Source organism: Microcaecilia unicolor, chromosome 3 (genome assembly GCF_901765095.1).
Source record: "Microcaecilia unicolor chromosome 3, aMicUni1.1, whole genome shotgun sequence".
Lineage (NCBI taxonomy): Eukaryota > Metazoa > Chordata > Amphibia > Gymnophiona > Siphonopidae > Microcaecilia > Microcaecilia unicolor.
In genome coordinates, this window is record NC_044033.1 from 330,563,849 (window position 1) to 330,588,293 (window position 24,445).

The window sequence follows — 24,445 nt, forward strand, 5'->3', positions numbered from 1 at the left end:
CACAAAAGCACCTGCCTCAGGAGTCTGAAAATGTGGTGGACATCTGTGCAACTTGGGTTAAGCTTGCAAAAGGTAAAGCAGTGTTGCAAAAAACACTGGTCTTGCATGTCAAAAAGAAGTAGGTTCTCAAATAAGAGTACTACTACTACTACTACTATTAAACATTTCTATAGCGCTACTAGACTTACGCAGCGCTGTACAAATGAACATGAAAAGACAGTCCCTGCTCAACAGAGCTTACAATCTAAATTGGACAGACAAACAGACAGCTAGGGGTGGGGAAATTGCAGTGGTAGGGGGGTGATAAGTGAGGGTGTTGAGTAAGAGAGTCATGGTTAGGAGTCAAAAGCAGTAGCAAAGAGGTGGGCTTTAAGCCTAGACTTGAAGACAGCCAGAGACTGAGCCTGACGTACTGGCTCAGGGAGTCTATTCCAGGCATAGGGAGCAAATAAGAGTAATCTTCCAACGGTGCTGGCCCTTTAGCTGGATAAAGGCAGAGGCTCACGAGAGTCTCCTGCACCTTGGGGGTGCCAATCTCTCCACTTTCCCTCACCTCCCTGACTGGTTATTTATTTATTTATTTGTAGCATTTGTATCCCACATTTTCCCACCAATTTGCAGGCTCAATGTGGCTTACATTTGCCGTAATGGCGGTTGCCATTTCCGGGTAACAAAATTACAAATGGTATTGCGTTAAGGAGCATGCATACATGGTAACATACATGGAACACAGCATATGTGGAACAGATCATGGTATATATATATATATATATATATATATATATATATATATATATATATATATATATATATATATATATATATCATGTGCATACATACATGGTAAAAAAGAATACATTATGGTATTGCATGAGGTTCCTGAGTAATAAAATTGGATTGTAGCATACATTAGGTCATCGACTATAGAAAGACCCTATTCGACATAAGGTTTAAAGTGGTAGTTCTTGATCATTAATAGCAGAGAGGTTAATCAGTCATGTGATGAAAGTTCAGTTTTGTATAGATCGTGTATAGTGTTATTATTTAGTCTTTAAGATGGATGTTTATGGTATGCCTTCTTGAAAAGATCTGTTTTCAGTAGCCTTCGGAAGATGGTTCGGTCTTGTGTTGTTTTTATGAGGTTAGAGGTGCCTCGGCTGTACGGTTCTGTGTGGGGACAGACAGCCTTGAGAGTCTGTGGGATCTGCCCAAGAATGAAAAAAGAAAAAAAAAAGATTAAACCTCAGTGCTGATTCTTTATCTCTTTGAGAAATTTCCCGGGTTTGGTGGAATTTGTGGCTGTCTCTGGGGTTTTTTTGTTTTTGTGCCACTGGTGACAAATTTTTTTCTTCACAGCCACTGCCTTGAGTGGGGAGTGTTTAAGGCACTGCAATCTCTATTCTCATGGAGGCCAAAATCCAAGATCACAGCTTACCGAACTGTAAGCTGACTTATCTCTAAAGAGGTCATAGTCTGCCTTTCTGGTCTTCCTAAGCCCCTGGGTCCTCTTAACAGGTCCTTTTCTTACTCAGGGTGAAAGTATTTTACTTCTAGAAACACTCCTCCAGGTCACTCCAAATAGGTCCAGGGGTTTCAGTTATCCCCTCTCCCCAGGCCCTATAGCCACTGGGTCCAGTTTCCCCACTCTTAGGACTTCCAAGTAGCCCAAATACTTGGTGATTCTTGGTATGGAAATGAACATGCTGACCAATGGTCAATTTGACACGATATGTCCACAGTTTTTCTCATCATACTAACCCACTCCAATGCTGTTCAGGACTGGGTCAGTCTGTCCCTGCCACCTCCCACGTAGTCTCTACCCCAGACTACAACCACCCCAGCAGGGTCCCAGGAGTCTACCCTGAGTATAATGGAATGGTCTGAACCCAAATGGTCTTCCTATACTTGGCTGGAGATAACTTCTCTTGTCCAGTGGGACCTATTTCTCAGTGATGGGATGTACACTTGTCACAGTAAAGGAAAGAACAATTTAGTTGTTTCTTAAAGCAAACCCCCGTACTAGAGGGAAAGTTAAGTAAATTTCAGTTATAAGCTCAAAAGGTATGTTTGAAGTTGGTTTATTTGAGTGGAGGAGTAGCCTAGTGGTTAGTGCAGTGGACTTTGATCCTGGGGAACTGAGTTTGATTCCCACTGCAGCTCCTTGTAACTCTGGGCAAGTCACTTAACCCTCCATTGCCCCTGGTATAAAATAAGTACCTGAATCTATGTAAACTGCTTTGAATGTAGTTGCAAAAACCTCAGAAAGGCAGTATATCAAGTCCCATTTCCCTTTAATAAAGCAATCAACTATCCTGGTGTTTCTCCATAAAATGATTTAAAAATCATATGGGAAATTTTATGGGTTATTTGTGCTCTCAATTGAAGCCAAGGCAGCTTGACCAATTATGAGTTGCAGTTTAGTTTGTAATTTTTCAGTAATGCCATTATAAATGGAATTACAGTAATCTGGTTGTAACAATATTAAAAACTGAACCAGCAATGCAAAATGCTTATCATGGATGTAAGATCGAATCAATCATAGCTGTTTTAAGTTTATAAAAAACTTATAATGGATGAGGGATGGGGTGTGGGGGATGGGAGAAAAGAACAGGAAAGGAGACAAAATATAAATTGTCTACCTTGTTGTTTTATTATCAGTAGTTTCCTTAAAAAAACATATATTTAAAAAATTTTCTAAAAGCTTTCCTGATTAAATTGTCTATTTGAGGTACAAAAGAAAGAGTAGAGTCGAAAATAATTCTTGCAACTGGGATAGATTCTCCATTGCCCAATGGAATGATAAAGGGTAATTTTTCCAGCAAATTATTAAATCACTAGGAAAACAGGCCCGTTTCAGGAGCAAATGAAACGGGCGCTAGCAAGGTTTTCCTCTCCAACCCCCCCTTCTCCCTCCCTCCCTCCCTCCCGACCCCTTCGTCGCCCCCTTCTCCCTCCCGACCCCTTCGTTGCCCCCTTCTCCCTCCCTACCTACGGACCCCTTCGTCGTTCTGACGGCATTGCTCCGCATTCCGCACCTGCCTCTTGAACGCACCGAACGCCATTGCTCCGCCCGCGACGTCATGATGTTTGACGCGAGGGCGGGGCCCCTAGCTTGGGCGATTTCAGTGGCTTCACCACCATGGTCTTACGAACCGTTCTGGAAGGAAGTGACAGTGACGTCACTGTCCTCAGAACGTTGAGGGTGAGTTTTATTATATAGGATATGATCTTGGTCTTGTCGGTATTGAGTTTCAGTTAATAAGTGGTTAACTTTAACCAGGTATGTTCAACACAGTTGTCTTAACCAATTATCTTTTTAACTATCCTGGTTAAAGTTAACCAGATACATCTTGCTGAATATCATCCTAATGTGCATTTGAGAAAGGGGATCTTTGTGGCTTTGAAGGCTCATGTTCAGTGTTTTCAGATACTTTGTACTCTGTTCCAGTAAGACGTTTTAGAATCTACCAAGAATCCCGTGACTGGACTCTTCTGTTTGAAATTTTGGTACCCTAGGTCCCAAAAATTCTTTTAAAAAAGCATATTTGTTTCTGTAGATATTTAAAGACTTTCATGAAGGAACCATTCATTTTGGCCCAACCTACAAATACGATGTTGGCTCAGAAGCTTACGATACCAGTGAGAAATGTAGAACACCAGCCTGGACTGACCGAGTTCTTTGGTGGAGGAAAAAGCTGCCCTTTGAAAAAACAGGTGTGAGCCTATTGTTTTATCTTTTTATTTTTTAATTTTCCAATCAGTTTTTTCTTGCTGCTTTTTGGCCTTCAGCTAAATTGGAACAGGCCTCTGTTTGACCTGAAGTGTCATAAAGCTTCATTCACAAGCACCTGGGACTGAGCGGGTTCCTCTTATTTTCAAATGTCAAGTTTGATATACCACTCTTAAGGGACTTTCAGAGTGGTTTACATATATATAAATAAGACAGGAGAAGAACTACGTGGTCATTAAGACGAAGATAAGGAATTACACAGCTAAGCTGTTTTAATATCCAGCCCCCAACTTGAGCAGTCATTGTGGCAGCCAGCTTCGGCCTTCCATGAATTTAATAGCTGCTTAGAGATCAAAACACCAGTCACAAGCCTCGGTATCTGTGTCTGTGTTAGTAGGTACTGCCAGCAATATTAAAGTATTAAGCAGTATAAAATGCTTTTTCTCCTCTTTCCCTTGCCCTCCCCTTCCATCCATGTCCAGCGAATCTCTTCCCTGACCTCCCCTCCCATCCATGTATGTCTCCTCTCTCCCCTGCCCTTCCCTCCCATCCATGTTCAGCAATTCATCTCTGCCCCCTGTCCTCCCCTGCCATCCATGTCCAGCGATTCTCCTCTCTCCCCTGCCCTCCCATCCATGTTCAGCAATTCTCCTCTCTTCCCTGCTCTTCCCTCCCATCCATGTCCAGCAATTCTCTCTTCCCTGCCCTCCTATCCATGTCCAGCAATTCTCTCTTCCCTGCCCTCCCCTCCCATCCATGTCCAGCGATTCTCCTCATACCCCTGCCCTCCCCTCTCATCCATGTCCAGCAATTCTTCTTCCCCCAGCCCATCCTCCTTCTCCACTGCCTGCCTGCCAGCCAGTGAAGCGATAAAGGCTGCCAGAGTTGGACTTGGCAGCGCGAATGGTGCAGCGATTGAGAGACTGGCAGCATCGGAGCTTCCCTCTGCCAGTCCTGCCTATGTGGAAATAGGAGCTTCCCTCTGCCAGTCCTGCCTATGCAGAAACAGGAAGTTGAAACAAAGTAGACGGGACTGGCAGAGGGAAGCTCCGACACTGCCAGCCTCTCTCAGTTGCTGCACCGTTCGCGCTGCTGAGTCTGTAAAAAAACAGTAAGTAGGGGAGTGAGAGGAAGGGTGCAGGACTCGCTGGGGAAAAAAGGTGCCAGTACGCCGTACCGGAACAAAAAAAGCCCTGAGTACTTTTCACTTTTATAATGTTTTGAACAAAATCTTGTTTCAGCTGCAGTTATTTTATTGTGCTATATAAGATGGTAGAAGAAGGCTTCTGATGGGTATTGTATTCTATTTACAGACTTCTATTCTGCTTTTAACTAACACTGCAAGGTGGATTACAATTAAGAAGCTTCACGTTAGAAGGAAATTACAATATATATTACGAAGCCTATACAAACAATCTATAAAGTAAAAATAGAAAAATTCCAAACAAAATAAGTAAAATCACAATCTCTGTCTAGAAAACAGGTTTTAAAGAGTTTTTCTAAATAGAAAATATGGAGTAATCTGACGAATTTGAACTGGAATACTGTTCCAGAACTAATACTCTGAAAATCAAAGGAACGTTCCCTAAGGTTTTCACCACTGCAGTCAAACCCCTGATATTAGCTTGAGGATTTGTGTCTTTTAATCTCTCCTCAGCTGGAGACATCAACCTTCTGGACAACGATCTGGATTTGGAGACTAAGATCAAACATACCTGGACTCCAGGAGCCCTAGTGCATTATGGCAGAGCAGAGCTGGAAGTCTCCGATCACAGGTACCCTGCTCTACAGAGTTTCTTCTATATCACAGATCAGGGCTTCAGCGTTATATCTTCAACATATACAGAGAGAGAGAGAGAGAGAGATGGTCTAAATTAGCCAGCCAGGAATAGCTATACATTTGGCAAGATACTGCGGAAGCAAAATATTTGTTTACTTCTCTCTACCATGGGGGTTTCCTCTGCTTACTGTTCCATCGTGGCCAGTCATAACCTGCTACAGTGATGCATCACCTTTCATGAGATCTTACCATATCTGGGACACGGCTAAGTGTGTAGGGCAAACATAAATCCCAAAATGCTGAAGCCAGGCTGATAGAATAAGATGCTGAAATGAGCTGCCTACAAATGGAATGAATGGGGAGAGGGGCTATAGAACCTCCTCTATCTATGCATTGCACAGCACTAACCAGATGATACCATTTCTCCTAAATCAAATAGTTTGCATAGAACTTATTTTGGATGTTTTCTAAAGTACCAGTAATATTACTGTGACAGAACAGTGTGTTTTAAGCCTGTAAAACTGCCTTATTTCCTGAAGTGTATTTCTCTAGTTTGGCCAGCAGGTGGTGCATGTTTATGTTTTGAAGCTGCTGTAGAACCAAGGCTGTTTTCTCGGTTTAAGCCTTTTGGAAAGGCAGTATACAATATACTTTAAAAAGATTGTTGTTCTGGGCTCTGATTGGCCCAGGAGCTCATTTTATTTGGATTTTACTGGCTTTCCCCCCAGTCTTAGCCAGGAAGAAAAGAGAGTAGGATCTCTTTGCTGAGGCCCAGTGAACAGTTTTATGTCCTGATCTTCCCAGGTATTTTTAGAAAGTAAACAAATTTTTAGTTAATTTTATAATTGATCCATATTTCAGTTACCTGTTACTGTTTGCTGATTGCACTTTTTCTGTTCCACTGTTCAATATTTTAATGAGAATAAACACAATTGTTTGTCCACCCTGTTTGGACTGATAAAGAATCCTGGTGGTTTGTGTGTTGGGTCTGTGAGTGCTTTCTGGGAACTGTGGGACCACTGGGAGTGTGGCCTCCAGTAACCTAGAAATCACTGGGGATAATTTGAGAGTGGGAGAGTCGCCCAGAGGCGGTTGAGACCCAGTCAGTGGGAGGAGGGTGTTAGTATAGAGCACAAGCGGCAGGTGCAGGCGGACCTGAGATAGACCCTCTAAGTGGCCGCGGGGTAAACCGAGGCGGGTGGCTAGGAGTTTTGTGACAATACCTAAATCAGAGATGCCAAGGGTGGCTTATCGCAATACTGGAGATTGAAGGCCAATGTGAAGTTTTTCTCATAGGTCCTAGCCATGTCTAAAATTTGTTCTGGCAGATGCACATTCCAAAAACTAACATAATCCAATCAATAAATAGAAAATAAAATTCTTTAACTACCTTTCTTGTCTGGTCATTTCATTTTTCTTATTGTGTTGGGCCTAGTATCTGGTTTCTGCTGTCCTCTTTCTTCTCTTAAATGTCTTGCCAGAGTCTCCTTGTCCATTTGACACTTCTTTTCTCTCCATGTCCACCATCCATCTTCTCTCTGCATCTATCTGACCCAGTATCACCCCTGTTTTCCCGCTATGTTGAGCATCTCCAATCTCTTGTGTCCCTATTCTTGCCCTGTTAAACATAATTCTTCTATGTCCCTATTCCCCCCCCCCCCCCCCCCAACGTGCCAGCATCTCTTTCTCTCTTTATTCCCTCCTGTCTCTCTCTCTTCTGGCCAGCATCTCTTCCCTCCTTCTCTCCCCCCCCCCAGGGGTCTAGCAAGTGTTCCTCTCTCTTCCCTCGCTCCTGCTTTGTCTTCCCTTTGCAGGACCAGCACCCCTCCCTTTTTCTACTTTCCCTGCAGGTCTTGGCACCTCTCTCCTTTCTTATCCTCCCTCTCAAGTCCAGCACTTCTTTCGCCTCCTCTCTTCTTCACTCCCCTCATTAGATCTCTTTCTCTTTGCTACCTGAGCTCCTTGTCCATCGCCTCTTTTCCTCCTTGCCCCCCCTTGATGGCAGCACCTGTCTCTCTCCTTGCCCTCCCCCACCTGTGTCCCTCTTTGCCCCCCCCATGATGCAGCACCTGTCTCCCTCTATGCCCCTCCCCATGATGCAGCACCTGTCTCTCCCTTTGCCCCCCCTCTCACAATGGAGTACCTCTCTCCCTCTTTGTCCTTCCCTCACCACCTGTAATCCTGGTACCTCTCCTCTTCTCTTGTTCTTCTAGCCACGATTAATCTGTACAATGCCGGCACCCTCACCCAAACAGCAAAGGACTCAAATATAAATCCACCTATGCAACCAACTTTTCCTACCTAAACACACAACTATGGAACGCATTGCCAAAAGCAATAAAATCTACACTCGACCACCTAAATTTTCGGAAAGCACTAAAGACAGACCTGTTCAGAAGAGCATACCCCACCGACCCATCATAAAAATGCCTGTTCACCTGCGACACAATGCAACCAAAGACCATAACGAACATTACCTGACTCTTCTTCCCCCTTTTCCTCTCTAAGTTCCCCCAACTGTACCTACCATACATGTACCTCATGCTACTACAATATCACTTTGTATTAATTCATACCATGTATTTGTTCAGACCGTAATCGGTAACGCCGTTAACGGTTATATGTAAGCCACATTGAGCCTGCAAAAGGTGGGGAAATGTGGGATAAAAATGTAACAAATAATAATAACAGGCTGCTTCAGCCAATCCCGGGGCCTTCCTTCAGCAAGGGCGGGGCGCAGCTGAAGGAAGGCACCTGAGATTGGCTTAAGCAGCCTGCTATTGCTGAGGAATTCAGCTCTGCACAGATTACGGCAAGAAGAACTTAAGACGAGAGGTATCAGATTGCAGGTGGCAAGGGGAGGACGCCAATGCATGAGATCAGGCCCCTTAAGCATGTGAGCTGGAGAAGGGACTTGATTGCGTGTGTCACAAACCGAATGTGTGTGACTTGCCATGTCTACCTAAATTTGTCAGGATTGAAAACTAGAGTGTAGGAAACTGCTTAACCCTTGCACAAGTGTGCAGAGCAAATTAATATCCAGCTGGCCTCTTAGCTAGACCAACACATTCAGCACCTACTCAGAGAGTCCCTTTCAGCAAAATAATTGTGTTTTGTTTATCTGGGGCTTCTTGGAAAAATGACCGTGTGCCCAGACGTCCTCACCTGGAGAGCAGCCAAGCCATGGCATGCCCTGCCTTTTCAGGATGGTGTCCTTATTTGGAAGGGAAGAGCCAAAAGACAGTTCTTAACAGCCAAGTAAAAATTGAGACAGGAAGAAGGATGCCCACTGCTTCACAGCAATCTCGAAGCATGAACTTTAGGCCTTGTAGAGAAATCAGTAGTCATAATCAAGTACAGGCAGCATATCACAGGATACATCAGAGAGGAAAATGTTCAATGAAAGCAGGCAACATTTTGGTCCTATCAGTGACTGTCATCAGATCAAAAAACTGGCTGTCTTTATGCAACTGCAATAAGAATTTTCGTAGACTTATCCTCCTAACTGTTCTCAGGGCCAAATTTCTTCCTTGGAGTAAAATAAAATATTTTAATATGGATTGCTTGGTGTGAATGAACAATGAGGCAGAATAACAAGTGGCCTATGTGACCATGCTAACACAGAACAAATGCATGAGGCAGCCCCGGAGACCCCTCACACAGGCTAGGCCAGGACATAGGCTCTAGGCATACTATCATGGCTTCTATTGGCAAGGGGCTAGATGACATTCCTTGCTGCCACTGTATTGGCAGGTTCTCTTCCTTGCTGTCACCTCCTGGCCACCTGGCTCAACTCTATCTGTCTCTCTGTATGTTTTCTTAGGGGGTATTGCAAATGAGCTGCTTGTCATTTAAAACAAAATATATCAACCACTTTTCCACTTTTAACCTTGGTGAATGTTTCTACCGTGCACTTAGGGGGTAATTCTATAACTGTTCGCCTGATCGGCGCATAATTTATAAAAGGAAATAGGTGCCTCCTTTTTATCATAGAATACTATGATAACTGGGTCTGTACGTCTGTGTGTGCTTAGGCACAAGCGCTTACACCAGTCATAGAGCTGGTGTAAATGTTCAACCTAGTTGTGGCGATACTTATTCTATAAGTTAAGGGGGAAAATGTGTGCCCTACCCATGCTTCGCCCATGTGTACAATACCTGCAAGCTGCACGCTTCTGGAGATTTGAACATTGTTACAGAGTAGTGCTTAGGTCCAGTTTTGGCATGTACACGAGTACAACACAAAACCATCACAATATTCTAAACATTTGCTACCCCCATAGAGGGTGATCTTACAAAGAACTCAAGCATAAAAACTGCATTCAGTAAATGGCACCGGAAAGATCTTCGTTAAACCCGTTTTCTAATAAAGGGCAATTCATGTCAAGCGTCCTTTGTAGAATAGCGCTTAGATTTCCGCACTCAACTTCAGGCACCAGCATTTACGCCAGCTCAAACCCTCCCCCGCCACCGCTGTCGTCTACCTTTGCTGGTGGGAAGAAGAGGACCTCGGCTGACGGGGGTTGGGGTCCCCCGCCAGCAAAGGTAGGCGACGGCGGGAGGGGGGTCGAGAGGGTCGTCAGCAGGGGGTCCAGGGCCAAACCTACGGGGGCCCAGGCCCCCGTGGCCCCACGTAGCTACACCACTGATTACAAGACTTCTGAGGCAGGCACATCTGTGCCGAAACACGGTGCCGTGTCGAGTTTTATGTAGTGCAGCAATAAAATTAGGGTTTGTTTATCCCATGGTCTGTCTAACCTGCTTCCTTCTCCCACATTTTGGTCTGTAGACATATTTCTGAAACAGAAAAGCTTTAACCTTTTTCTTAAAAATGAAATATGACTGAGAGGAATGAAACATGTCAGCAAAATCTTTCCAGTATCTGGCTACCTGAAAGGCCAAAGTTAATTCAAATAAGCGCAGTTTTCGTCTTGCTCTCTGGGCAACAAGAACTGGAAGTTGACATAAAGATAAGCAAGCTAACTTAGATGCCCTTTTACTAAGCCGCGTAAGCGTCTACGCTCGCCAATTGGAGTTACCACCCGACTACCGCATGTCTCTTGCGGTAATTACACTTTTGGCGCGCGTCTGGAAAATATTTTTTATTTTTGGGCCCGCGTAATGCGCGCCAAGTGGCATTTGATGCACGTAGGTGATTACCGACCGGATTCTTTACCGCTAGGTCAATAGCTGGCGGTAAGTTCTCAGACCCAAAATGGACGAGCGTCAATTTTGATTTTGCCGCACGTCCATTTTTGGCAAAAGAAAGGCCTTTTTTACAGGCGCACTAAAAAATGGATCGTTGCGCGCCTAAAACCCGTGCCTACACTACCGCAAGCCATTTTCCAGTGCACCTTTGTAAAAGGACCCCTTAAAAATCACTCTGGCCTCGATGTGCCGCCTGTGTGTGCATATGTACAGAATACTAGCACTTTCTCAGGTGCGTGTACACTTCTGCACCTAAGCGGAAGTATACCAAAGCGCTGTTGTGTAAGGGTGCATATATGTTAAATCAGAATTTTCAAGTTCAAGATATTTATGAGCGGGGGTGTATAAATACCAGTTTTTTTTTATCAAACCCAATGCCACAAAACATGTAAAGTGTTGTATTCCAGGTACCCAATACAATTGCTGCTTAAATGTCCTAATGTGACCTCTTGAAGATAGTGCATGTGTGTTCCATCTCTAGGCCTGTGTTGGCGATTGTGGAAGTGGAAGTCCAGGAGGTTGATGCGACTGCCCGTGAGATTGTGCTCGAAGAGGTCTCCTGTGCCCAGGGCCCTCTGGATGCCACCGTGGAGGTGCAGCTTCTTTCACCCACAGCAGAAGAGAAAAGTGACTTCCCTGAGGAGCTGACCACAGAACTTATGTTGGTCTTTCAGAACTATGGCACCATCATCCTCATCAGGTGACGTGCGGTTCTCTTTTCTTTGAATTACTGGGTCACTAGCTTGGTTAAGGTGTGGAGGCTCAGGCCAGTATGGCTTAAGCTGTACAGTACAGAAGATCATGCTGCATATTAATATTTTTATTTTACAGGGAGCTCATAGACTTGATTTTAGCACAGGAAGACTTTTAAGTAATTCTGTTATTGAGTAAAAGTTTTAAGAACATAAGATACGCTATACTGAGTCAGACCAAATGGTTTTTTACAAGCCCTAGTAAATTTTCAGAGAGGCCAATTTATGAGCATAACTCTCAGTTAGGAGCATAAATCCTTTGAATGGCAGGCCCTTAAAATTAAGCCCTCTGGGGACAGGAAACTACCTACTGTACCTGAACGTAACTTGCCTTGAGCTACAACTGAAAAGGTATAAGCTAAATCATATGTTTATTTACTTTCCACCTTTATCAAGATGAATTATATAATATACATATAGATAGATAAATAGATATAGATAGATATATCATGCAAAGGAAGAGAGGATTACTGCCAAGAACAGGTTGGATGTTTATTTAATGGCTCTCTGTAGTAGTGCTTGCCTTTTGTTAGTCGCAGGTAGGTTGCCAAATGGTGCCATTATATTTTTCAGGACAGGCTGTTCTAATCTTGGATTTACCTCATTGCATGCCTTGGTGGCCACTTTTGGTGAGTGGTGGGTGGGAGATAGGGCCAAAGTCCTGGGCCTCAAAATACAACACTACACAGCCAGCTCTGATTGCATGAGGAAACAAAATTAATAAACCCTCACAAAACTGGCAGCAAAAGAGTAAAAATACATACCTATTTTAGGAACTAGTTTTCATCTAATCAAAAAAGAGAGTGATGCCACTATTTGTGCAGAGGGTTTATTCTGTTCCTGTACTTTTTGCATTTGCCTAATTTATCATTTTCAAAAATATACAATTATTTCACAACAAGATCTAGGGCAGTGTATGCAGTAAGACACATTGATAAAGGCTGTTGGTTTAACCTGGGCTTTTTAGCATCTTTCCAATGCCTTAGCTTTCCTGTGCATTCTTATTTTGTGTGAGTCATATTAGGGTGAATAAGTGGTAGGTGTTGCTACCAGGAGTGATAGACGAAACAGGTTGGATTATCCCCCTTCCTCTGTCATGTTATTTATGCTGTCACGTAGTAAACTAAGTTAAATGTGAAAAAGTGGAGGGTGGCAGGCCTGGTATACGTCAGTGCTTACAGTTGCACATCTCAGGAGCCCTGAGCTCTGTTCATCCTTAATGTGGTTGTACCTAGCACAGCCTGGCTCACCATAAACTCCTCTCCTTATTGTAGGTTCAACCGAGGGAAAATGCTGGTAACGTTTGAAGACAGTAGAATGGCTCTTAACATCCTAGGTCTGGATGGCATGAAGGTAAAACTGAATCTCTGTCACAGTTTTTAAGCTTTTAATCCAGATGTTTAAATTATGAGAGGTGGTGAAGGGAATTTGAATATTATTATCTGAGCAAAGGAGGAAGATTAAAGATGAGCATGTTAATGGACAGAGAATTTGTGGCTGAACGATTTTCTTTTTCTGTGGCCAGGGAGGAAAGAAAGCTCATTAAAGTGGGTCAGGTAAATCATTGGGAAGGAATAACAGATGGTAGCAGGTATAAAGGTGCAGAGAAAGCTTTGAATGATGAATAAGTAGTAATGAGAAAGCCATAGCAAGCCTTGCGGCACTGGCCTCTTTACTATCTTTGAAACTCCATCCCTAGGTCAGAAGACTAAAGGTGTGGAGTAGCATTGATTCTTCTTTTCTAGTCTTAATAAGGTTGTAACTGTTTGCTTTATTGTTCCAACTGTTGACTTCTGTATTAGCCAAAAGAAACACTAGGCTGGATGGTGAGAGAGAGGCTAAAGCCTCTGAGTTCCAGCCTTTGCTCCTTGAATGTAACATCAGTATCCATCCACACAAGGTGAAAAGCGGTAGTGACTTCTGAACAGGGGGCTCTGAGTGCCCCATTCCAGCTCCCACAGCTGGTGGGAGCTCTACACTGGAGCAAACCAAACAGCTGGATCATTCTGACTGGTTCAGCTCCCTCCCTTCTATATAAACTGCTGTGAGTACTTCAAGAACTCCTAGCAGTGTCAAATCAGAAGGGAAAGAATTCTCCACCTCCCTCACTAAAATGTTTTCCCCCCTTTTTGCATTGTTGGCACCCAGTGTTCTGGTGTTACTGACCATATTTCCTGCAGTATTTCTGTTCACTTTTACCCATGCTCCTTGTTTGTGTCACGTTGCAGGTTAAAGGCCGCGCAGTCAGGATCAGGGCAAAGACAGGCAACTGGCTGCAGGGGCTGCAAGAAGAGATTGCTCGGAAGCGGGACAGCATCGCGCCCATGTCTCCCACTGCCAACTCCTGCCTGCTCGAGGAGAACTTTGACTTCTCATGTCTGGATTATGAGTCAGAAGGTTTGTGGTCGGACAGTGCTACCAGGGGCTTATGCAGCTTATTTAAGTACAGCTATCTTAACAGTATATTTCACCATCCTTTGATATTTATAGGACCCACAATGAATCAGCTGGAACAACACAAAAAAACAAAGTTTATTTATTTCACAGGCTTGATATATTGCTAGGGCCTGAACGTAAACATAAAAGCGGTTTACATAGTATGAAACGATAACAGAAGGAGGGGGGTAGGGGAGGGGAATCTGGGGAATGGATTAGGGAAAAAAATCTAAGAAGTACTAGAGAAGAAAATGGAGAAAAGATGAGTTTCAAGGGCCTGCTTGAATTTAGGGAGGGATGTTTGGTTTCTGACATTCAATGGAAGGTTGTTTAAAAAAAAAAACTCTCCAATTCACAGAAAGATCAAGTCCCATAGGATGGACTTGAAAATCTATTTCTGTTCTAGTTGAACAATTATGTGATCATGATCTCTCCCTCATGTCCAAACCTCGCTATACAAGTTCTGAATTTGGAAAGCATGCAGATGGCAATGCATTTTATTTTCTTTGAAACATGTAACCTAAAAACCGTGTCCTTCTAGGTGATGTGTTAGATGATGATTCTGATGACATGATGCCTCAGCACCTATTTGTGGAAAAGGCCATGATGCCCCAGGCTCTTATGGAAGCACCGGAGACACCCTCTGTGGTGGCACTTTCTCCATACAAGTCTCCCCAGCTCGTGAAACGGAAACCTCATTCATTCAAAGGTAATGGCACCCGGTTTGCAAAAGGACATTAAGCCCAACAGACAATATTAATATTATATTATTAACATATTAATATCTTATAGGAAGCTGATAAACAGAAGGCTTTTTAAGCAGGTCCTCAGCAAGTCTTCCTAAACTTCTGCAGGCTTCTTGGATCAGACCAGTGTCACAAAGAATTTTTCATTTTAATAGGGTGTAGCTGACTGGTTCATCCTGGGCACGATCTTGGTTTGTAGGTGATATGGTAAATTATGCTAACAAAAATACCCCAGTATAACATCAACTCGAGAATGTAATTATATAAGAACAAGGGAGAAAGACAATAATAAGGTCACAGCAAATTAATACAAAAGGAAAACAGGTGGCAACACAACTTCAAGAGATCAATCCAGGACAAGAGGTGAGATGCTCAAAAAAAACTTTATTGAGGACCCAACACGGTCCGTGTTTCGGTTTTTTTAAAAAACCTTCATCAGGGGTCAATCAGTAGTTGCACAGGAGATATACTGACAGACAAAGGAGCTCGTAAAAATGTAGTCTCTTGAATGAAATAAATTGAATCTGTTGGTACGAGGCAACACTTTCTATTTCATTCAAGAGACTACATTTTTACGAGCTCCTTTGTCTTTGTGTTGAACTTTTGTGGAAATTTTGGACCTTTTATTTCCACAGCAAATTAATGTCATGCTGGTTACTGAACTTATATGGAAATGAAATATGCAGTAAAGGTTTCAATCACTGACCTAATTCTCCCCTTATTGTGCCAATATTAAGGTGCTGATTCCAAATCTATATATATCCCATATATTAATAAGCTGAAAATAATAGCAAAAAGTGGTTAACTGCAAAAATCTCGGCAACCACTGCAAATAAAAAGATCTCATTGTATCGAAAACACTAAAGGGCAATTCTAGAAACTGATGCTTAAAGATCGGCGCCAATTGTGCACTTAAGTTATAGAGTCATGAAAAAGGATAAATTAAACCTCTCTTGGTCTTGCTCTGAGGATCCAGGTTCTCTACCACACTTATTACTCTATTGCAAAAATAGAGCTTATTGGAACTATGGGATATCTGTTGGTATTTTACTCCAAACAATTACATGCAAAACAACTATATTCAGGTCTTCAAATCCAGATATCATTATACCTGAAACTCACTCCAAAATTTTCAACGTTATCTTTAGCTTTGCATCTTGTTCCAAAATTAAAAGTTCCGAATGGTGGAGTTACTGTGTCAACCTCTCTCAAAAGACAAAGAATAGATTTGACAAATTTATTATAAATATGTGCAATCACATATCTACTATAATAAAACTCACCCTCAACGTTCTGAGGACACTGACGTCAGTGAAGCCAAGCCCTGACTTCCTTCAAAAAGGTTCGAAGGTTCGTGGTGGTGAAGCCACCAAAATCGCTCCGGGCCCCACCCTCGAGGGCGGAGCAATGGCAGAACAACAACGGGGTTAGCAGGGAGGGAGGGTGGCAGGGAGGTGGGGGGGTGACGGGGGCGGAGCAATGGCAGAACAACGAAGGGGTTGGCCAGGGAGGGAGGGGAGGGGTGTTGGCGATGAAAACCTTGCTAGCGCCCGTTTCATTTGCTCAGAAACGGGCCTCTTTTACTAGTATTGAATAATACAAATCCAAACTGTGGTACCAATGTGATTACTACAAACACCATTTCGAAATTTTAACCACTGTTCAGTGGTGATAGAGTGAACGGCTCTTGAAGATGCCCTTTGGCGAAACGCAGTCTTGTGTAGAGCTGTTTCGTAGAGCAACCTTCTAATGAGTTTGGATTTGTATTAATCAAGAGAAGAAGATATTTTTCCATGGGTAGCCTCACATTGGATTTTGGACTGCAATTGCTCTTTGGTTTGATCCTTGTTGGAAAACGGCTTTGACCATTACACTGATTGGTGGTTATATCAGTAGAGGAAGGCTTGAACAGTTCCCTGGACAGGTTTGAGCGGATGAAACTCTTTTCATTGCCAAAGACTCTATTGATAGTGATGCATAAAATCTATATAACTGTTTTTATAAAATAGAGATAACATTTCAACAGAATCAATATATGATATAAGAACGGTTGGCGTTTCAGGGATTGTTAGATGACTGATGAAGGAGGGATTGCACTGAATGTTGAATGTTAAATGTTTTATAGATTGTGATTGCACATATTTATAATAAATTTGTCAAACCTATTCTTTGTCTTTTGAGAGAGATAATATATAGAAGAATAATTAAAGTATATTTTCCTAACAGGATTTGTTTTGTATGGAGTTACCTGTGTGTCATACGGAAGTGTGAAGCAGCCATTGCCTCCAAATTTCATAACAAAATCTCAGTTAACAAAACATGAGCATCATTTGACTCTTTTTGTGATACACCCAGTCAGTAGTAATTATGTTGTTAATGAATGTAATTGTGTCAACTGTGAGCTATGATTCATCATAGTTACCTGTTTGTATTTTATCTATTTTTATACCTTGCAAATTTTTCTATAAAAATATTGAAAAAAATATTATTAAAGTTAGTCTAATAAAAATTTTGCTTTATTTTATTTATATTTATTACTTTAGTTGGAAAATGTAGTGCTTGCTTACACAGATGCGCTTTGGTACCTTTGTATCTGAAATAGGTCCTGAAAGGTTGCTCTTGGGTAGTGCATATCTTTCACCCTACTTGCTGTTACTTGTACAGGGTAATACTGAAAGGTGGGGTTTCAATTCAGCTGCTCACAGAGTCAGATGAGTTTGCACCTTCACCTGCTCTAGGATAGCTACTTTAGAGGGGAAAAACATGTTTTCAAGAACATGGTAGAACCAGTGTCTTGTGAGATTGTCGGAGACAGGCTATCCCTAATATGCATGAGAGAGATTTGCAGACCTGTCACCTCCATTATATGCAAATCTCACTCATGCATATTCATTAGGGATATCCTGAAAACCGACTGACCTTTGAATACCCCTGCTGTAGAGCTTACACAAGGTTTGCTGGGAATCTGTTCATTTTTCTTTTTCTTAATGGAGATCACACCTCCTATATAGCTCAGGGCTAAAACCTACTATATGGCCCAGGGAGGTGCCCGCTCATGAGAAGGCAGAACAGGAGGATAGCAGCAAATTGCAGGGCTCACTTTTATATTTATTTAGGCTGGGATTTTGTTATGATCCTAACATTCTGGAAAAATAGGGGCAGATTTGCCAGTGTTGATATTGGAGAGGATTTTATTAATAAATGTAGTGAAATGTTTTGCACAGGGCCTACCTTTCTCAGAAAGGAATATTGATCTTGTGTCTTCCAGATGATGCGGACCTGGCTATCCTAAAACAGGAGCTGGAAGCAGCAGGAGAGTTGCAGCGCCGCTCACCAAGCAGGTCCCTATCTGTCCCTAACCGGCCTCGGCCTCCTCGAAGACCTCCCCCACCAAGTAAGAGTCAATCCTGCCCTGCAATCCTTGCCTCTCTGCTAAGACTTCCATTGTTTGGAAATCACAGGAGTCAGGTGAAAAGTCAGAAGAGTGCCTCCACATCCTAGGTACACATATAAAATTACTCTGATTTACCCATGTAAATAGACTTTTCAAAAATTGCCATGGACATATGTGTAGAGAAAAGGTAAAGTTTCTTGGGCCATGTGCAAAAACTCTCCAGATAGGGTCTGTTTACCCAGCTTAAGATGTTGTAGAATAGAGATTTAAATGAAAAGACCACTTATATAGGGGTAATATTCAGCCAGTGGTGGTCTGTGTGTTTTTTAAATGCTGACCGTGATCAGCTAAATTAGCCCTGGATCACATGGAAGCATCGGCACTGAATGTGTGTGCTAATTTCAGTGGGGCTGGCCACCGGAGCTTATGTGGGTTACTACTACTACTGCTTAACATTTCTAGAGCGCTACTAGGGTTACGCAGCGCTGTACAAAATAAACAAAGAAGGACGGTCCCTGCTCAAATGAGCTTACAATCTAAAGAACGAAATGTCAAGTTGTGCAGTCTAGATTTCCTGGGTAGAGGTGTAGAGGCTAGGTGCCGAAGGCGACATTGAAGAGGTGGGCTTTAAGCAGAGATTTGAAGATGGGGAGGGAGGGGGCCTGACTTATGGGCTCGGGGAGTTTTGTTCCACGCGTGGAGTGAGGCGAGGCAGAAAGGGCAGAGCCTGGAGTTGGCAGTGGTGGAGAAGGGTACTGAAAGGAGGGATTTATCTTGAGAGCGGAGGTTACGGGTAGGAACGTAAGGGGAGACGAGGGTTGAGAGGTAAGGAGGGGCTGCAGATCGAGTACATTTGTAAGTTAGTAGCAGAAGCTTGAATTGAATGCGGTACCTGATCGGAAGCCAATGAAGTGACTTGAGGAGAGGGGTGATGTGAGTGTATCGGTTCAGGCGGAAGATAAGACGTGCAGCAGAGTTCTGAACGGACTGAAGGGGGGATAGGTGGATAAGTGGGAGACCAGTGAGGAGTAGGTTGCAGTAGTCAAGGCGAGAGGTAACGAGAGAGTGGATGAGAGTTCGGGTGGTGTGCTCAGAGAGGAAAGGGCGGATTTTGCTAATGTTATAGAGGAAGAAGCGACAGGTCTTGGCTAACTGCTGGATGTGCGCAGAGAAGGAGAGGGAGGAGTCGAAGATGACACCGAGGTTGCGGGCAGATGAGACGGGGACGATGAGGGTGTTATCAACTGAGATAGAGAATGGAGGTAGAGGAGAAGTGGGTTTGGGTGGGAAGACAAGAAGTTCGGTCTTGGCCAAGATCAGTTTCAGGTGGCGGTTGGACATCCAGCCAGCAATGTCGGATAAGCAGGCCGATACTTTGGCCTGGGTTTCCGCAGTGATGTCAGGTGTGGAGAGATAAAGCTGGATGTCATCGGCATAAAGATGATACTGGAAGCCATGAGACGAGATCAGGGAGCCCAGGGAAGAGGTGTAGATAGAGAAAAGAAGGGGTCCAAGGACAGAACCCTGAGGGACTCCAACAGAGAGCGGGATAGGGGTGGAGGAAGAGCCATGAGAGTGTACTCTGAAGGTACGATGGGAGAGATAAGAGGAGAACCAGGAGAGGACAGAGCCCTGGAACCCAAAAGAGGACAGTGTGTCAAGAAGTAAGTTGTGATTACAGTGTCAAAAGCGGCGGATAGGTCGAGGAGAATGAGGATGGAGTAATGACCTTTGGATTTGGCGAGGAACAGGTCATTACAGACTTTGGATAATGCCGTTTCTGTCGAGTGAAGTGGGCGAAAGCCAGATTGAAGCGGATCAAGGATGGTATGAGAGGCGAGAAAATCAATGCAACGGCTGTGAACGGCGCGTTCAAGTATTTTGGAGAGGAAGGGTAGGAGGGAGATGGGGCGGTAGTTGGAGGGACAGGTAGAGTCAAGTGAAGGTTTTTTGAGGAGAGGTTTGACAACAGCATGCTTGAAGGTGTCAGGGACAGTCGCGGTGGAGAGAGAGAGGTTGAGGATATGACAGATGGGAGGGGTGATAGTAGGAGAGATGGTGATAAGTAAGTTGGTGGGGATGGGGTCTGAGGAACAGGTGGTGGATTTCGAGGAGGAGAGAAGATGGGTTCCAACTGAATATTGGCCAGGACCCACAGAACTGTAGAATAGCTGTCTAGAGCCCTCCGAGCTCGCCCCCAAAACCAACGCCCTCCCATTTACCCTCCCCCAAGCCCAAAGTAATAACCCCTCTTCCCCAGAATGTGCCTCCAACATCCCCCCAGTCTAGATAGCTGCCCCCCCCCCCCCCCCCAGGCCTACCTCTTTTCCTTAGTGATTTGATGGGGGCAGGAGCGAAGCCCACTTGCTTCTGCCCCTTGTGGCTGCCAAAAGTGAAATTCTGGGCCTTCAAACTAACTTTTGTACAGAGACCCCTATAACAGTGGGAGTCAACCCCCCCCCCCCCCCTGATCTGGAAGCAGAAGGGGCGGTGGGGGGGGGGGGGGGGAAGTGGTTGGGAGGAGGGTGGAATCCCTGTCCCCACCCCTCTCCCCGTTTTTCCCCTTCTCTCATGCCAGATGGATAAAGCCTCTATTGAGGCTGGCAGGAGGTGAGAATGGCAAACACTGAAATTACCTCCAGCGGTGTTGCCACACCACCTCACGCTTCCTTATTAAGTTAGCCCAGTGGGCCCATCAAGCAGCAACAGAAGTGCTTAAGTTCATTATTTCCTGTTATGAGGCCCAAGGATCATGATAGAGAGTTAAGAGAAAAGTTTTGCCACACCCATGACCCCTCACCCATATTTTCTCACCACCTGATTTGGAGCTGTTATGAGGACCATGAAAGTAAAGCAGTGGGAGACACCTTTGTTCTGCAGCCATGTGAAAACATATGTTAAAACAAACAAACAAAAAACCCAAAACTTTATTTTTCTTGCAGCTTCAGTGACTATCAAAAAATCCTCCTCTGATGCAGTACTGATGTCATCTGAAACCTCTCCACCACCAGTTATACTGCAGCCTGCTAGGCTTCTCCCAGGAGCACCACAGCAGCCTGTAAGTCACCCACAGTCAGTGACACAGATAGAGGGACATTTTCAATATGACATCTAGGTCCGATCTTGGACGTTTTGCAAAATATGTCCAAAATCTGAATAGAGAAGGTCATTTTCAAAAACGAAAAAAGTCTATCTTTTTTTTTTTCCCCGAAAACACTGTTTTGAACAAGGTTTTGTGATTTGGACGTTTTGTGTTTTGGTCCATTTTGAAAAAAAAAACGTCCAAGTGCAAAACGCACAAAATCAAGCCATTAGGATGTAGGAGGAGCCAGCATTTTTAATACACTGGTCCCCCAGACATCCCAGGAGATAAATGGGGTACCCTAGAGGGCACTGAAGTGAACTTAAAAACATGCTCCCAGATACATATCTCACCACTGCTCCCTTATCTTGTGTGCTGAGCCACCCAAAACCTACTACCCCCAACTGTACACCACTACAATAGCCCTTATGGGTGAAGGGGACACCTATATGTGGGTACAGTGGGTTTCTGGTGACTTTTGGAGGGCTTACAGTTTCCACCACAAATATGACAGGTAGAGGGAGATAGGGATCTGAGTCCCCCAAGCCTTGGTGCACTGCACTGACCACTACACACACTGCTCCAGGGTCCTGCATGCTACTCTAGTAGACCTGGCTCTAACATCTGAGGCTGTCATAGAGGCTGGGAAGTCATATTTTTATTCACATTTTTAGGGGTGGGAGGGGGGGGTCAGTGACCATGGGGGGGGGGGGTATTGGGGAGTCACCCCTTATTCCCTCCAGTGGTCATCTGGTCATTGCACCCTTTGTGCATTAGACGTTATAAAAACAGGTCTAGCTCAAAACATCTTAGTTTTAGTCCTGGACAGTTTTGTTCCATTATGGCTATAAAACATCCAGGTCTAAGGAATGGCCAGATTCCACCGTTAACACATCATTGACAGGTCCCTTGTGTTTTGAACGCACTTCTGACGGACTTCATAGAAAAATGTCTAAAAATTGGTTTTGAAAATATTGATTTGGACGTTTTTGTGAGAAAAAAATCCAAATGCTGCTTTATGCCACTTTTTAGAGGTTTTTCTCTTTTGAAAATGAGCTCCATAGTGTGACAAGGCTTGGCAGTGATCCAGCCATTTCATCCCTTCCGAGTAGAGAGGTGTGGTAGCCGTGTTAGTCCACTCTTAAAGGTTATCAATAGAAATCAAACAAAATAAAACATGGAAAAGAAAATAAGATGATACCTTTTTTATTGGAAATGTATTAAGTTATGTCCAATAAAAAAAGGTATCATCTTATTTTCTTTTCCATGTTTTATTTTGTTTGATCCCTTCCGAGGATAATGGCATAGTTCAACAGGCTCAGAAATCTGTGATATTGACTAGCTAATTTATGTTCTCGCTGGTCTTCCGCTCAGCCATCTATCTCCTCTTCAATCTGTCCAAAACTCTGCTGCGCGTCTTATATTCCGCCAGAGTCGCTATACTCACGTTAGCCCTCTTTTTCTTAAAAGAAATGGCTTCCCAATATAAGTTCTATGCATCTGTTTTTGTTCTTGGTTGCAGATCTGTCCCTTTTATTACCTTCTCTCTATGTTTGGGACTGGCTTGTCCTCTTTTATTTATTTTTTCTATTTCGTATCTCTCTCTTGTTTCTTCCCTTTTCTCTGCAGTATGTATTCTTCATGCTTCTCTCCTTTTCTTACCTTTAACCTTTCTGTACCTCTTTCCTTCAGTCCTCCTCCTTTCTCTCTCTCCTCTTCTCACACTCTCTTCCCCTCCTGAACCTCTTACCCATTCCTTCCTGTTCCTGTGGCACTCAGCACCACAGTCTCCTTTGAATGTAGTGGAGGACAACTTGCTGAAGGTAAGGTTACCTTATAGCTATTTATGCTCTTGTAGTTTTGAATGAGTTCAGCAGTGGCTCATTAAAGACTTGCAGCCAAATTGTCATAAGATGAAACTCTCCTGGGACGCTCACCCTTAACAATCAAGTTAGCCAGACATATAAGAGCATAATAGGTTGTTAACTGTGAAAAATACTATATTTTGATTGCAACTGGAAGCGAAATTGAAGAGGCTATTCCATAATTTCCTTATGATTTCATAGTGTGTATGGTGTACAAATACATCACTTTCACGCATGCCAACACAATGAGCTTACTTTACAGAATATGAAGTTGTTTTTCTGAAATAGTTCCTTCAGTTTGAATTGCAAAATCATTTTATCCTAATCTATCTAATTTTTTTCCACATAAGCCTAAAGCCAGGACTGGTATTAGCAAACCGTATAATGTTAAGCAGATAAAAACTACAACACCTGAAGAAGCAGAAGAAGCTATTAAATGGCTGATGGAAGCCAGAGGAGGTGGGTTTTGCTTTGTTGAATTAAAATTATGCTAGGAAGGAGTCCTGTCTGAAATTCTGAAATCTCCAGGAAAAGTCCTCGATGACGAAAGACATTTTACAATCAAAACAACTTGTAGTCCGGTTTCATTTCTGTAAATTGTAAATGTTTGTCCCACTGTTTTGATGGGTAATAACACAGCTTGGGTCTATGGTAGAATGCTCTAATAAGACACATTGGACCAGATTCTGTGAACACCTAGATTTGAGCACCAAGAAAAATAAGCGCTGAGCGCTTTTCTATAAATGGCACTCCGAGTTGGGCGCCGTTTATAGAAAGCACCAGGATCTGTGCCGGTCTGAGGATTTATACCAACTGAAACCTGGAGTTCTCTGAGGACAAGCAAGCCTATAATTCTCACAATTGAGTAAAGTGTTGCCTGGTCCAGAGCTTGTAACAATCTAAACACAGAATTTTGTGGAGTGCGAGAGTCGCTCCACCTGGCATGTGCGAGTGCCGCAAGAGCGCAGTTACCGCAGTTGTTTTTCTACCGCGGTGAAGAGAAGCTGCCTTTGTGGCATCAATTCATTCCTGGCCTGGAAAGAGCTTTTTTCGTGCCTCTTGGCGCGTCTTTTCACCTTTTTTCTGTGTGTTCATGCTCGGGGTTCGGTCAGTCAGAGCCAAAGGTTTGGTGTATCGACTCCACAACCCTGGTTGCTCCTTATCATTTTGGGTATTAACAGAGAAATCTAGCCAAGTTGTCCTGTTACAGCCTGTTATATTTTCTATTCCAGTATCACAGACTGTAACTGTGCCCTCAGTTACCCACAGCTAAGGAGCCTCTTTTTTTCCTCCTCTCAGAGGCAGATATTTTATTATCAAAAATGATTTCTCCATCAAACTAATGGACAGATAGTTCTACAACTGGGAGCCTCCATTTAGGTGCCGTAAGGCCACATGGTAGGAGCCCATTCTATAATGGCACCTAGATTTTGTTATAGAATATCATAGAAG

General features: G+C 43.5%; 1 protein-coding gene across 1 annotated transcript in view; it reads left to right on the forward strand.

Moving 5' to 3' along the window:
• The window catches only part of SYNJ2 (synaptojanin 2), a 234,492-nt gene that overhangs the window by 202,331 nt on the left and 7,716 nt on the right, over nt 1-24,445 (forward strand). Inside the window, exons 17-25 of the mRNA XM_030198406.1 lie at nt 3,558-3,714; nt 5,388-5,505; nt 11,200-11,418; nt 12,745-12,823; nt 13,699-13,867; nt 14,448-14,615; nt 17,921-18,046; nt 20,989-21,104; nt 23,344-23,452. Coding sequence (XP_030054266.1) covers nt 3,558-3,714; nt 5,388-5,505; nt 11,200-11,418; nt 12,745-12,823; nt 13,699-13,867; nt 14,448-14,615; nt 17,921-18,046; nt 20,989-21,104; nt 23,344-23,452 — 1,261 coding nt within the window. The remainder of the gene's footprint in view (nt 1-3,557; nt 3,715-5,387; nt 5,506-11,199; nt 11,419-12,744; nt 12,824-13,698; nt 13,868-14,447; nt 14,616-17,920; nt 18,047-20,988; nt 21,105-23,343; nt 23,453-24,445) is intronic.